Below are 13,048 nucleotides of genomic sequence, written 5' to 3'. Positions count from 1 at the left end.
CGCACCCGGGACCCTGCATCTCGGCCCGCACCCGGGACCCTGCATCTCGGCCAGCACCCGGGACCCTGCATCTAAATGGGTCTGAAGCATCCTGGGCTGAGGTTCTCAGGCGCCCACATCCCACCTTCTCCCACCCAACTTCCATTTGGACCCAAGCCCTCTGACCCAGATCCAAGTGAAGGAGCACTGAGTCGGCTTCTTTTGACCCTCAGTTTCCCACCAGCCAAGAGTCCTCCTCCTAGCAATAGGGGGGACCTGTGACGCTTCACCTTGAGGCAGCTAGGTGGCGTCGTGCGCAGAGAGGCAAGCCCCGAGTTCTAATGCTCTCAGAACTGCCCTTCTGCCTGCCTCAGTTTTTCCTCCGCGAAATGGGGCCGCTAGGGGGCGCCGCAGTGCACAGAGCACGTCCAGGAGCTCAAATCCAGGCTCTTCCCTGCTATGTGGCCCAGTCTGCCTCAGTTTCCCCACGAGCTGGAGCAGGAAATGGCCAAGTCCTCCAGCGACTTTGCCCAGAAAACCCTAAATGGGGCCGCGCGGAGCGGACCGAACAGCCACAAATGGGGCTAACAAGCGGAAGTCGAGCTGTTTCTACGGAAACAAGCGGAGATGGGTTCGTGGTGGAGTCGGGCCGAAGGCGCGGCCTTCCCGCTGCGCTAGTTCGGGGCCGGTGCGCCTCCTGTCCGTCCGCCACAGGGCTCCTTGGGCTGGGGACGGGGGCCGAGCTCGGTGACCGGGGCCGAGGGGACACGATGCACCTCGGGAAGGGCTCCGGGAAGGCCCCCGGCCCCACTCCCCAGCGCTCTTCCGGAGCTAGGGGATCCTTAGCGGGGGGAGGGGGAGCAAGGCCTGAGCGTCCGGTGGGGGGATGGGCGACCCAACACGACCCTCGGAACTACATTGCCCAGACTGCTCGGGGCGCAGCCATCTTGGGGGCTCCCTCAGACCCCCCAAGTCTGGCCTGAACGGTGCCGGTTGCCCCCGCCCCAGTGGTCTTTCAACTCTGCAGCGCGGTGCGGGGGGGGGGGGGGGGGGGGGGGGAGGTAAGCGACAGAGGAACGAAAGCGCTCGCTATCCCACTCGACCCCTCTTCCAGGCCACGCCCCATCGGGGGCTCCCCGCAGTCTGAGGCCGGGGGCGCCGGGGTCCCGGGCTCAGGAGGGGGAGCGCGGGGGGCGGGCCCGGGTCCGAGCGCGGAGGCCGGCCCGGGCTGGGGAGGGGGCGGCCCGCAGCGAGGCGGGCCCTTTAAGGGGGTGTGGTCGGGGAAGGGGGAGCCAGCGAGACACAGAGGCGGCGGCGGCGGCGGCTCCGGAGGCTCCGGCGGCGGCTCCGGCTCGCGCGGCGGGGACAAAGGGCGGCGGCGGGGCGGGCCGGGGCGGGGCGCGGCGGAACGCGGCGGGGGGCAGCGGCCCCTGGCGCCGTCCGGCGGTCCGTCCGTCCGTCCGCCCGCGGGCGCCCCGCGCGTGCGTGCACGTGGCCCGGCGTCCTCGGCCTCGGCCCGGCCGCGGATGGCGGACAGCGGCCCGGCGGGCGGCGCGGCGGTGGCGGCCCCCGGGGGGGCCGGCCCCGGCCCCCGCGTCTACTTCCAGAGCCCCCCGGGCGCGGCGGGCGAGGGTCCGGCCGGGGCGGAGGACGAGGGCCCGGTGCGGCGCCAGGGCAAGGTCACGGTCAAGTATGACCGCAAGGAGCTGCGGAAGCGGCTCAACCTGGAGGAGTGGATCCTGGAGCAGCTCACCGGCCTGTACGACTGCCAGGTGAGCGGGGGGCCGGGACCCCGCCCACCCCCATCCCCCTCTGGCCCCCTGCCCCGTCTCCGACTAAGAACCTTCCCCCCAACCCCCACGATGATCTGGGACTCCGGCACCAACTCCCCGGATCTGGGACCCTGGCCTCAATTCCCCCCTCCCCATCTGGGACCCTGGCCTCACTCGCGCCCCCCCTGCTGGTCTGGGACAGTTCTGGCTCCCCTCCTCCTCCTAGTCTGGGACTCTGTTCCCCCCTCTCCCCTCCCCACTCTCCCCCATGCTGCTCCCCACCCCTTCTCCAGCTGGCCTGAGACCCAGCCCCCCCCCCACCCCGCCAGCCTGTTCCTCCTCCCACTGGCCTCAGTTCCCTGGCGTCCCGATCACCCCTGGCCAGCCTGGAACGCTCCCCTCCCCCACTCCTTTCTCCTCTTCCCCTCCTGTGCCCTCCTCTAATGCACCCCCTGCCCAGCCCCCTCTGGCCCGGAACTCGCCTCGCCCCTCCCCTTGCCCTCGTGGTGTGCCGGCTTCCCAGTCCCGGCTCGGAGATGGAACGGAGGGCCCTTGTTTGGCGCCCCCATGCGCGGTCTCAGAGACCCGGGAAGGCGGCCCTGGCTGGGGAGCGGGAGCGGGGAGGCGCCCATTGTCTGCCCGCCGGGCTCTTCCCGCCCTCTCCTCCCCGACTCGGGTTGCTGATGGAGATGAGTCAGGGACCCAAGGGTGCGGTGCGGTGCGGTGGGGGGAGGCCCCGGCCCTGCCCTGGAATGCAGCTGCTTCTGGAAGGGTCTGCTGGGGGCTCCTTCCCTCCCCCTCTCCAGAGCCTCCCATTGTTCCTGTTTCCAAGGGTCCCAGGCTTCTCAGGTCTGACCTCTGACCCCTCCCAATCCTCACTTCCTCTCCTCTCCCCTCTCCAGCTGCTGCTTCCCAGGGAGGGGGCTGGGATGTGGTGGAGCCCCCCTCCCCCATGCTGGGCAGGAAGCTCATGGCAGGTGTTTGGGGGGAGGAGGGAATGGGGGCAGGAGCCGTTGAACAGAGGCAGCTGGCACCACCTGTGCCCGAGGGGGGATCGGCCCTTGCCAGGAGGAACCCATCTTCTTTCTGCCTGCCCTGTTCCTTATTTTCCCTGCCCCTCGTCTTCCTCCTCTGAGCGCCCTCACTTTGGGGTTCCCCTGGCAATACCCGCTTGGCACCCTTCCTCCTTTGGCCCCATTGTGCCCGCTGGCAGGATGCTGCCTTGATTCTTTTCTGGCAATTTGTCTCCCCTTCAGCCCTGTGCTGTTGGCCCTGGTTCTCTATCCCTGCAGCTGCCACCCTCTACCTTCCAAAAGTGCTTGAGGAGGGGAGGGGGTGCTTGAGGGTGCGGGCAGGGGAGCCCACCCAGGAGCCTCTCCCCTCTGTGCCCAACTCAGCCCCTTCTGTCCCCAGGAAGAAGAGATCCCTGAGCTGGAGATTGACGTGGATGAGCTTTTGGACATGGAGACTGACAGCACTCGGGCTGCCCGAGTCAAGGTGGGGCAGGGGCGCTGCCCTGTGCTAGAGCCCGAGCCCCTGGCCTGTAGCGGGCACAGGCGCAAGCCTTGGGCTTTAGCTGCACGTTCAGGGCTCGCCTGTGGGGGTCCCTGAGCTCGGGGCAGCTCTGGAGCAGGTTTGGGCTGGGCAGGAGGCTCCTCAAGGGGTTCACCGTGTGCCTCTCTTTCCCTCAGGAGCTGTTGGTTGACTGTTACAAACCCACCGAGGTAAGAGACTGTGGGTGTGGGGGGGTCTCCATCCCCGAGCCGCTCCCCCATCCAAGGGCTTTTGGTGTCCCAGCCAGGACGCCTGGGTCCCACGGAGCCCCTCCCCGCCCCAACTTGGCTTCTCTCCCACCAGGCCTTCATCTCTGACCTGCTAGACAAGATCCGAGGGATGCAAAAGCTGAGCACACCCCAGAAGAAGTGAGGCCCCGCCCCCCACCCCACCCTTTGACTGGGGCGAGGCGGGGGCCACCCACCAGGACAATCGCTGCCCACCCCACTTCCCCAGACCTCGTAGCAACAGCAATACTTGAGGGGGGGGCCCTGCTGCCTGGGCCTGGTGCCCCCAGAGGGCCCCTTGAGCTCCTCCTCGGGGCCTCTCCCTGCCCCCCTGAGTTTCCGTTTGGGGTTTTTTTTATTGTTATTAAGCTGAGGGACTTTTTGTGTTTTTATATCGATGGCCGTACAGGCCCTTGAATAAAGCCAGGACCTGCCTTTTGTGCACGCTGAGCCTGGTCTGTGTGCTTGGGGGGTGGGATCCGGCATCTCCTGCCTACAAGGGGGGGGGGAGGGAAGGGGCACCTACAGAACACTGCCCGGAGCCTGAGCGGTCCTTGTGCCCATCTGGACCCCAGGAGGCCTCCAGCAAGCCTTCCTCCAAGGCCCTTGTTGCTGTGGCGACAACCCAGAGCTCCATCCCCAGACTGGAGACAGAACTGGCTGGGGAGGCTGGGGCAGGCGAGGCGGGCGGGGTGGCTGGCGCTGCTGATGTCAGCTGGAAGGCATGTGCCCCCTTTCCGGCCCGGGCTTCCGGCCTGGGCTCAGCCACACTGGCACCGTGCCAACTCCTGCCACCCACTGAGGGCACAGGAATCAACTAGGACTTCCCCTGCTTTTCTTGGCTTGCCCCAGAACTGGCTTCTGCCCCCTTGCCCATCCCACCCGGCCCAAGCCCCTTCACTCTGCCCAAGTTGCCTGGAAAGCTGGGTTTCCTGTGCCCCCATGTGGCACAACATGGCACTACAAGCTAGGAGAAGAGGTTGGGGCCCTGGAGGCTGCGATTGCTGGGTTCTGCTCCAGCCCCGTGGGCAGGCCTGCTGAGGTTTTTGAGGCCGACTTCCCGGCTGAAATAAGGCCACCCAGCTAGGAGAGGCTGCCCAGAGCGCCTGCAGCCAAGCAGGCCTGGAGGCGGGGCCCACATGCTTATCAGCCCAGCTGCCCTGGTTCCTGCTCTGCCAGCCTTTGCACAAGGGCTACACATGCGCATGCACACGCTTGCACACACAAGCACACATACTCCCTTTGGCTTTTTTTATTTCACTTTTTTTAACAAAGAATGGTCCCCTGAGAGAAGGACTTCCTGACTCCCCCCACCCCCCACCCCCCTCCCGGGCCCCTCTGCTAGAGTTCAGGTCTCCGCTCGATCTTCAGCAGCTCCACCTCAAACACCAACGTGGCTCTACCTGGGAGGGAGGAAGAGAAGGAGGCTTCAGAGCACGGCCATAGAAGGGGGGCTCGGGGACAGAAGGTGGTCAGATGGATTACCTGGAATCTTCGGGGGAGCCCCTCGATCCCCGTATCCTGTGGGGAGAAGTAGGTGCATGAAGGAGGCGCCTTTGGCCCATACCCTCCCCTTCCCCCTACCCTGGGGAATGCCCATTAAGAACCTCCTCTCCCAGACTCTAAAGCAGAAGCAGATGGGCAAAGCTCTCAATGACCTCCTAGCAAGGAGCCCAGGCCTGTGACACAGGGACAGCTTTGGGGGGGGCCTCCCACCTCCTTGGCCCTCTTTCAATGGAGCTGGCAATGGCTTTCATGTGCCAACCTACTTTAGAATTCCGAGAGGGGCAGAGGCAAGAGCTGGGACTTTTAAACATGCTCTCCCAGAAGCCCCGGGAAGGGGGGGGGAAGGCAAGAGCCCCCGGAAGACCCCTCAGGTTGCGATGGGGACATCAAGGTCAGGAGCGCCAGGTCCAGGTGTCCCGAGCGGCTGGACAGAGCCGCCTCCTCTGGGGGCAGAGGATGGACGCCAGGCCAAGAGACGAGCTGTCTCAAGGCAGTGCGGTGCAGTGCCCCCAGCCCAAAGCCCCAGGCTCTTACCCAGCTCTGAAGGGATCACCAGCTTCCGCTTCTCCCCCTCACACATCCTGCAAGGAGAACAGAGCCCTGCAGCCCCAGCAGCCAATCACGAGCCCGGCCCCCCACCTCCCAGCCCCCCACTTACCCGAGGAGCCCCTGGTCCCAGCCCTTGATGACCTGGCCTGTCCCCAAGGAGAAGACAAAAGGCTGGTCTCGATGGAGGCTGCTGTCAAACTCGGTGCCATCCTCCAGCCTCCCCTGTGCAGGGAGAGGGGGGTGAGGTCGCAAGCAAGCAGAGCTGAGGGAAAGCCCTCCCCCCAGCCCTGGGGTCCTGCCCCCCGGCCCTGCAGGAGGCGCTCCCCACTGGGCCTGCTCACAGTGTAATGGATGTGGAGCACGTCCCCCTTGCGGGACTTGAGGGGGCAATGGTCCACCCGTTTTTTGACTCCAATCTGCAGCTTTCGCTTCCCCTCCCCCGCCCTGGTGGGCAGCACACCCAGGCAGAGGGACAGGAAGACCAGAAGCCAGCTCAGCTGCATGACCCTGTGGGCACAAAGCAGGGGAGGACAGAAGAGACGGTCACTGGGAGCTGGGGGCTGCACCCCCAAAGCCCCCCATCCCAACCAATGCCCCCCCTTGTCTGCTGGGGTCACCGCCAAAGTGGGTGCCCTCCCCTCAGTGAGTTATCCCCAGGGACTCCCCCAGCCCCCTCCCCAGCAGCCCTCGGCAGCCACACTTACCTGTCCAGCGGAAAGGGGGCTTGACCTTTGAGCCCAGCAGCGGGGGGAGGGGATGAGGGGAAGACACAGCAGCCGGGGGTCCTGCCCCAAAGCTGTCGCCAGGGATCCCACCCCCCCATCCCGCTCATTCCCTGCCCTGATGCCCCGCCCTTCAGTTTCCTCCCGCGCCCTTGGTGGCCTCCCCTTTCCGCAAGGTCCAGACCCTCTCGGGCTGCCCCCCAGCAGGCCCCACCGGCACCCCCCACTCCCGCCACACCCAGGCCCCTCCAGCCCAGCACACCCACACCTCCCCAACGGACGGGGGGCGCCCCCTGGGGACCCACACGTCTCCCGTGGGCTCCGGGGAGCCCCTGTCCGTGGAGGTGACCCCCCAGGCCTGACCTCCACCTCCCCCGGGGGCGCCCCCCCAGCTCTGAGCCCGCGGAGGTCTGCGGGGCACCCACACGGGGCCCGGGTCTGGCGCCCGCTGCTCCCTTTCTACCCACACCACTTCTCCTGGGGGGGTCCGGGGCCGACCTCGACCCCAGGCTCGCCCTCCCAGGAGGCCTCCTCTGCTCCGGAGCCCAGGACTTTCCCCAGGGACCGCAGTGGGCCGGGGTGCTTGGGCCCCTCCCTTCAGAGGCTCAGCCCCGGGGCCCGATGCCCCGCCCACCTCCGCCCTGGGATCCGCCCCCTGGCCAATGGCTGCGTGCTTCCGCGGGGCCAGCCCCGCCCCCAGGCCCAGGGTCCCGCCCCCGATCACAGTCCCGCCCTCTGCGGGTCCCGGCTCCGCCCCCGGAGCTCCAAGGTCCGTTAGCCCGGGACTCGGCTCCCGACTCGGGGCCCCACCTTCTCCTGGATCAGCCCCCGCCCCTTGGCTTGGGGCCCCGCCCCCTGTTGAATACGACTCCGCCCCCTGCGGCATCACCCCCACTGGCAATATCCCCGGGTCCCTCTCCCTGCTACCCTGCCCCTCGGCGGACCCCCGGGCCCCGGCCCCAGTCCCGTCCCCGCCCCGGGCTGCGGCCCCCCGCTCACCTCCTCACCGCGCCCCCGGAGTCCTGATCAGTGCCGCCGCCGCCGCCGCCACTGCGCACGCGCCGCCACCACGCCTCGGCCGGGGCCACGCCGCCCTCTGTCATTGGTCAGGGAGCCTCGGGACCCCGCCTCCAGAACCGCCTCTATCACGTGAGGCTGCGGGGGTCTGTCTGGTCCAGAGACCTGCTGCACCCCTGCAGGAGGTGATGTCACTTCCCCTCCTCGGCTCTCCCCTAGCAGAGCGCCGGCTTCCCGGTTTTAGGGTTAAGGGCGACTTCCGACCCGGCCGCCTCTACTTCCGGTCGGGCGCAGCGCAGGTCGCGCTGGCTCCCGCCTGCCCTAGGACTGGCGCCATTTTGCCCCCAGTCCTCCCTCACTCCTGGCGGATCCTGACTCAGTTTCCCCCAAGGCCCAGGTCTCAGCCTTCCCAGCCTGACCCCTTTGCGGATCCTCCGGACCCCGTGCAGGAATGGAGCCCCTGCTTCGTAGCCTGGGAACCATGTGACCTTGAGTGACCCCTGCTCGCCTTGTGCCTCAATTTCTCCTTGTAGCCCGGCGCATGTGCGGGGAGCTGAACCCCTCCCTCCCTCCCTCCCCGAATAACAACCCTGCGGGACTACGGGAAGGGCCAGCCCCGGACCTCCCAGAAGGAGCCGGCTGCCCCCAGTAACCCTGGGCTCCCCTTCCCGTTGGAGTGTGAAATGGAAGGTTTTCAGATTGCTCCGTGGGGCCCCAGGACAGGAAGTAGGAGTGGGCTCCAGATGAGTCCCTGAGACCCCCCCACTCCGGGTGGGGAAGAGAAGGGGATCCCCCGATTCTAGAGGGACTCGCCTGCTTCTGTTGCCTGGAAAGGATCTCAGAAATCCAGTGACCTATCCCCTTCAGGAGGACAGTGGGGGGCCCAGGAGGGACTCCGCGGTGAGGTGGGGGGGCTGCGGTCTCAATACCAACGTTGCAGGAGCCAGGGCTAGTCAGTAAGAGCCTCTGGACACCCACAAGCTGGGAGAGGGGAAAGGTCGCCGGGATCTGGGGTGCTGCCTCCCTCATCTTCTCTGAGCAAATGGCTGAAGGTCCTCCCTCTTGTGGGCATGAGGAACGCCACCCCTCCTCCCTTGGCCACTGGGTGTGAACTCCAGGGTCTCATTCTCTGAAGTGGGGGTCTCTGGGTGCCTTTTCCCCTGCTGAGGCTTGGGCTCCACCTAGGCGTGAACTTTGGGGCCGGTTGGTTTTGGGTCAGGTTAGCCTCCCGATGCCCGCTGTGCCCGGGGCCACCTTGGCCCCAGAATCTGAGCTGGGAGACTGCCAGGACGGAGCTTCCAGGACGTCTTCTCTCCCCCTCCCCCGCTGGCCCCCCACTGCCGCTCTCCCACGCCAACCACCGTGCACCAGGACGGCTTAGGGTTGGCCTAGTTATGTGATGAGTCTGCACAGAGTTTAGAAGTCGGCTCTTTTCATCACTTTTATGAGGTTTGGGGGTCACACAGTCCGTGTACCAAAGCCAAGAACATTCTCTGAGGCTCTGGGGTCCTCCCACCTTTGTTCATCCCATTGTCAATCGGCAGGGGAAAAGTGGGGAGCAATAAGGGACAAGGTGCTTCTCTGGGTGAGGGGGGGCATTCAGTAAAGAAGGGTCCATTCCCTTCTGCCCCAAACCAGTGGCCTCCCCTGCCCGCCCCCTCCCCTTCAAGCAGCTCAGGTCTGGGCTTCCTGTGTAGCAGCTGCTTCTTCCCCAGCTGAAGCCACTGGTGCGTCGACCCAACAGGGCTCCCCCATCCCAGCGAGGGGTCAAAAAGGGATGTCCCTTCAGAATCCAGGAAGGGCTGTCACCTTCGCAGCTTCTTGCACCTGAGGACATCAAGAAGGTCAAGCAAGCTCAGTCCTCTGAACCAAGGCATCCTCCCCACCAGAGAAAGCCTGAAGGAGTCCAGCATTCAAAAAGCCCCATCAGAGGCTAAACCCACGTCATTTTGTCTTTCCCTGTGGTCCTCCAAATCCAGAAAGGGCCTAATAAATGCTCCTTAGGCCAGGGTCTTGGAAGAGTCAGATGAGGGTGAAAGAAGCAATTATGTCAGGGCAGGGAGGGCCCTTAGAACACAGAATGGGAGGGCTCTTAGAACAAGAATGGAAGAACTCTTGAAAAAAAATAGAATGGGAGGGCCCTTAGAACACAATGGGAGAATTCTTAGAACACAGAATGGGAGAATTCTTAGAAAACAGGGCTCAGAGGGCTCAGAACATGGAATGCAGGACTCTTGGAACGGAACGGGAGGGTCCTTAGAACTGGGAGGGACTGTGGAGAGCTCATCATTTCCCCCAAGTGAGAGCCACGGAAGCCAAGGCCCTCAGCCTTCTCCTGAGCTCCTCTTTTCATGTCAGTGCCGCTGGCCGTTGACAGTGACCCCAGTCTGGCCGCTCCATGTGGCCAGCTGCTGCCCGCACAATAACTGCCTCTCAGATCCTCGAGGGTTGCAGGAGATGAACCCCAAGGTCTCTTGTTGCTCTAAATCCTTTGACCTCCAGTTCCCCAACTTCAGGGTGGCTGGCTCCTTAATTTCTGCCCCTGCTTCTCTGACTTATGGAGGCATGTGGAGTTTGTGGATGTAGGGTGTAGCCTGCTCCTCCCCCCCCCCCAGCTCTGACCTGGTCTGCCTCTACTCACCTGCAGGTGTCTGGGTTGAATTCTAGGCCCCGCCCTTGGCAACGCAATAAGCTCCGGCGTCTGCAGCGACAGGTGCAGGTTCGAGGATCGGGGCGCTGGCGTCTCTGGGCACATCTGGGGCACTGGGGCCTGGAGCTGACACTAGCAAAAGGGAGCGCTCGTGTGATCAGCCTGAAGCTGAGGAGTGAGTGGGAGTGGGGAGGTGGGGTGGGGGTGGTGGGCAAGGAGCAGGAGGCCCTGGAGAGCCCTGGCCCCTGGCCAGACTTCCCAGGCCCTGAGACAAGGACAGTAGGAGGGGATCCAGAGGGGGCCAGGGACAGGTGCTGAAGCAGGACGAGGCTCTTTCAGGGGGCAGCTTCCTGACTCATGGTGCCACTCGGGGCCAAGGTATCTGGCCCACATTGGACCCCTTGAGGGCCCGGTTCTGGAGCTAGTGCCCAAAATGGGGAAAGCCAGCTGTGAGCTTACCTGACTTGTTTCACCAAAATGTCCTTTTTGGGTCTGAAAAGCAAAAAGGGAGAGAGGATAGGGGCCCTGGGCAGCCAGATTTCAAGCCTCCCACAGCCCCTTTAATTTAAATTAAAAGGGGACAAGGCTGATTATGTAAACAAACTTTCTCAGAAGTGAGTCTGGCCGGGGTGACAGCTCTGATGGCAGAACCCAGAGTGGCCAATCCAAGTGCAGCCAAGGCTCCCAGAGCTCTGGGCTTCTCCCCCTCCGTGCGGTTCCCCCCCCCTCTCCTGGCCCTTCTACCTGCATTCACACTGGCTGTGCTCCACGAAGGACATCTCCCCCAGGTGACTGCTTAGGTATCTGATCATCAGGATCTGTTCTCAGAGTGAAGGGTTGGCAGAGAGAGAGAGAGAGAGAGAACTGTGGGGAGGGGGGGCTGGGGAGGAACAGAGGGGGTCCCAAGACCGGGGCTTTTAGATCTGGGAGGGGTCTCCAGTCACATTACAGCTGAGGAAACCGAGACCCAGATGAGGGCAATGACCCCGGGTAGCCTGGCCGAGGTCACACAAGTGGCAGGACTCTCTCCCCTTTGCCCGTGAGCCTTGGGGAGGCTCCAAGGCGGCAGAATTACGTCGGGACTCGGTGCCCGCTCAGTTTCCGGCAGCGCCGACACGGGCAGGCCGGCTGTTTTCCCTGGCAGGGCCCCTGCGGCTCCCTCCCCACTCCGGTACCTGCATCCGGACGTGGCGCTGCCCAGTAGGCACACATTCAAAAGCCTCATCAGGGCAGCAGCCTCCGCAGCGCTGCAGGGGCACGCAGCTAGGGACCAGCTGGTGGGCGACCTCCCCGGGGAACTCCAGGCTCAAGGGCACCAGCACCTCCCTGGGCTGGCAGGAGGCTCGGCTGAACACCTCCAGCCAAGGAACCACTGCTGAAAGGACAAGTGCCCATGTGCCTGAGCGCTCCTGCTCTGCATCCTCCAGGGACCTGCCCCGCTCCTCTCCGCGCCCCCCTGACACCCCGAACGGATGCAGTTTGCTCAGCTCCAGCCCCCTTTTAGAGCTCAGCCCCTGCACTCCTGCAGCTGCCATCTGTTTGGGGTTTTGGTCCCAGAATCCCTCTGAAGCCCCTGCTCTTACCTTTCTCTTGGTGGCGGGGCCCCTCAGGGGGGGAGCTGGAAGTCTGGAGGGGGAACAAGACACTATGCTTCCACACTAGAACGTGAGAACTGGGAGGCACCCATGATCCAGAACTAGAACCCGGCTGATGCCTCAGGAGATGCTCAGCGTCTCCCAGAGCTTCACCCTTTCTCAAGGAATCCTTCCCTGACCCGACCACAGTCCCTTCTCCCGGCCCCTCAGAAGAAATCCCTGCTCTGGACCTTGTGGGTTGTGTGTATGGATCCCTACGCGGCTTTATTTGGGGGTCAGAGGACCTGGGTTCAAATCCCGGGTTCCCTGCTTCAGTTCTGCTCGGGGCTCGGGCTCAATTCAGCCTCCACCTGGCATGATAATGAGCCGCCTGCAAGTCGGGGGCAAGTCTCCGGGAAACGAGGAGAGCCGGGAAGCCCCCGAGCCTGGACACTCCCCCGGTTAGCAACAGCCGCGCACCCGGGGAGCAGCCGGGCAGCGGCAGAACTGTGCTGGCAGAGGCGGACGCTTTCAAGGGAGCTGACTAGTCCAAGGTCATGTAGCTAGCAAGGAGCCAACTGCTTCTCACCCCGCCCCCGCCCCCAGCCCGGGCTGAGGGAGGGGCCGAGTCGGGGAAGGAGCCTGCCTCTGCGCTCCGAATCCAGCTTCTCCGGAGCGGCTGCCTCCCGTGGACCCCGCGGCCGCCCTCCCCATCCTCGAGGGCACCGCCTCCCCAGGCTCGGCCGGGCCGCCCCGCCGCAGCTCTCCGGCAGCCCCGTGCCCTCCGGCCACAGTTGTCCGGCCGGGCGGGGCCGGGGAGGGGCACGGCTGGCAGGAGGGGAGAACGTGGTCCCGCCCACCCCCACCCCCCAGCTAAGCCCCGGGGGCCGGCAGGGGCGCCTGCCCCCCGCCGCTGCCCTCGGCCCGTCCGAACTCCCGGGGCTGGCACCCACCGCGCGGGGCCCTCGGCCGCGCCGTGGCCCCACTTCCTTCCGCCAACCTTGGGAAGAGGGCAGCGGGGGCGCGGGCGCACCTACCTGCGCCGGGGTTCCGGGGGGCAGCGGCGGCAGCAGCAGCAGCAGGGCGGTCAGCAGGAGGGGGCTCATGGTGCCCGCGGGGCTCCCGCATCGTCCTAGCCCGGGGGCGGGGGCAGGCGCGAGGGGCGCCCCATGGCGGGGCCGCGGGCGCAGGCGGCGGCGGGTGCCCGACGAGGCGGTGGCAGTGGCGGCGGCGGGGACACGGGCGGCCGGGGCTGCGGGGGGCCGAGCCCGGGCGGCTCATGTGACCCAGACACGCGCTCCCCCCCACCCCCACCCCGGGCCCGGGTGGGGGAGGGGCCGGCCGCGGCCGGGGAGGGGGTGAGAGGGAGGGGCCGCGGGGGCGGGCAGCCGGCCTCCAGCACCCCCAGCCCGGGCCGCTCCCCCTGGGGCTGCGCACGCCCCCTTCCTCCCTCCCTCCCTCCCTCCCTTCAGCGGGCGCGGGCCAAGCCGGTGGACAG

At 65.8% G+C, this 13,048-nt stretch overlaps 3 protein-coding genes across 8 annotated transcripts; 1 reads left to right on the top strand and 2 right to left on the bottom strand.

Moving 5' to 3' along the window:
• Positions 1 to 1,413: 1,413 nt before the first annotated feature.
• PPP1R14B (protein phosphatase 1 regulatory inhibitor subunit 14B) lies at positions 1,414 to 3,976 on the top strand. Its single transcript, XM_074273396.1, has 4 exons — positions 1,414 to 1,751; positions 3,165 to 3,248; positions 3,443 to 3,475; positions 3,609 to 3,976. The coding sequence occupies exons 1-4, from the start codon at positions 1,506 to 1,508 to the stop codon at positions 3,675 to 3,677; spliced, it is 432 nt and encodes a 143-aa protein (XP_074129497.1). The 5' UTR covers positions 1,414 to 1,505; the 3' UTR covers positions 3,678 to 3,976.
• A 793-nt stretch (positions 3,977 to 4,769) lies between these two features.
• Positions 4,770 to 7,427, bottom strand: FKBP2 (FKBP prolyl isomerase 2). Of its 4 annotated transcripts, XM_074273395.1 has the most exons (7): positions 7,309 to 7,359; positions 6,292 to 6,316; positions 5,929 to 6,094; positions 5,697 to 5,809; positions 5,573 to 5,619; positions 5,018 to 5,053; positions 4,770 to 4,935 (listed from the first exon to the last, which is right to left on the bottom strand). In XM_074273395.1, exons 3-7 carry the CDS (start codon positions 6,088 to 6,090, stop codon positions 4,874 to 4,876), a joined length of 420 nt encoding a protein of 139 aa, XP_074129496.1. In that variant the 5' UTR covers positions 6,091 to 6,094; positions 6,292 to 6,316; positions 7,309 to 7,359; the 3' UTR covers positions 4,770 to 4,873. The 4 variants fall into 4 exon arrangements, with proteins under 4 accessions (XP_074129496.1, XP_074129495.1, XP_074129493.1 ...); XM_074273394.1 differs by lacking the exon at positions 6,292 to 6,316 and having other exon boundaries at positions 7,309 to 7,424; XM_074273392.1 differs by lacking the exon at positions 7,309 to 7,359 and having other exon boundaries at positions 6,292 to 6,426.
• A 1,329-nt stretch (positions 7,428 to 8,756) lies between these two features.
• VEGFB (vascular endothelial growth factor B) lies at positions 8,757 to 13,032 on the bottom strand. Of its 3 annotated transcripts, none has more exons than XM_074273384.1 (7): positions 12,588 to 13,032; positions 11,560 to 11,602; positions 11,152 to 11,351; positions 10,721 to 10,794; positions 10,436 to 10,468; positions 9,968 to 10,108; positions 8,757 to 9,153 (listed from the first exon to the last, which is right to left on the bottom strand). In XM_074273384.1, the coding sequence occupies exons 1-7, from the start codon at positions 12,654 to 12,656 to the stop codon at positions 9,132 to 9,134; spliced, it is 582 nt and encodes a 193-aa protein (XP_074129485.1). In that variant the 5' UTR covers positions 12,657 to 13,032; the 3' UTR covers positions 8,757 to 9,131. The 3 variants fall into 3 exon arrangements, with proteins under 3 accessions (XP_074129485.1, XP_074129486.1, XP_074129484.1); XM_074273385.1 differs by having other exon boundaries at positions 11,152 to 11,348; XM_074273383.1 differs by lacking the exon at positions 11,560 to 11,602.
• Positions 13,033 to 13,048: the final 16 nt, after the last annotated feature.

Source organism: Sminthopsis crassicaudata, chromosome 6, assembly GCF_048593235.1.
Source record: "Sminthopsis crassicaudata isolate SCR6 chromosome 6, ASM4859323v1, whole genome shotgun sequence".
NCBI classification, from domain to species: domain Eukaryota; kingdom Metazoa; phylum Chordata; class Mammalia; order Dasyuromorphia; family Dasyuridae; genus Sminthopsis; species Sminthopsis crassicaudata.
The sequence above is the reverse complement of the archived record's forward strand: the minus strand, read 5'-3'. Positions and strand labels throughout refer to the sequence as shown.

What these genes read in the sequence shown, in the direction of transcription:
- PPP1R14B (XM_074273396.1), top strand. Translation starts at nt 1,506, where the DNA reads ATGGCGGACAGCGGCCCGGCGGGCGGCGCGGCGGTGGCGGCCCCCGGG. An exon ending in CTCGGGCTGCCCGAGTCAAG is followed by an intron (nt 3,249 to 3,442) that starts GTGGGGCAGGGG and finishes TCTTTCCCTCAG; the next exon opens with GAGCTGTTGGTTGACTGTTA. An exon ending in ACTGTTACAAACCCACCGAG is followed by an intron (nt 3,476 to 3,608) that starts GTAAGAGACTGT and finishes CTCTCCCACCAG; the next exon opens with GCCTTCATCTCTGACCTGCT.
- FKBP2 (XM_074273392.1), bottom strand. Translation starts at nt 6,419, where the DNA reads ATGAGCGGGATGGGGGGGTGGGATCCCTGGCGACAGCTTTGGGGCAGG. An exon ending in TGGGACCAGGGGCTCCTCGG is followed by an intron (nt 5,620 to 5,696) that starts GTAAGTGGGGGG and finishes TTCTCCTTGCAG; the next exon opens with GATGTGTGAGGGGGAGAAGC. An exon ending in GGTGATCCCTTCAGAGCTGG is followed by an intron (nt 5,054 to 5,572) that starts GTAAGAGCCTGG and finishes TTCTCCCCACAG; the next exon opens with GATACGGGGATCGAGGGGCT.
- VEGFB (XM_074273383.1), bottom strand. Translation starts at nt 12,831, where the DNA reads ATGAGCCGCCCGGGCTCGGCCCCCCGCAGCCCCGGCCGCCCGTGTCCC. An exon ending in ATTTTGGTGAAACAAGTCAG is followed by an intron (nt 10,109 to 10,435) that starts GTAAGCTCACAG and finishes CCCTTTTGCTAG; the next exon opens with TGTCAGCTCCAGGCCCCAGT. An exon ending in TTCAACCCAGACACCTGCAG is followed by an intron (nt 9,154 to 9,967) that starts GTGAGTAGAGGC and finishes TGATGTCCTCAG; the next exon opens with GTGCAAGAAGCTGCGAAGGT.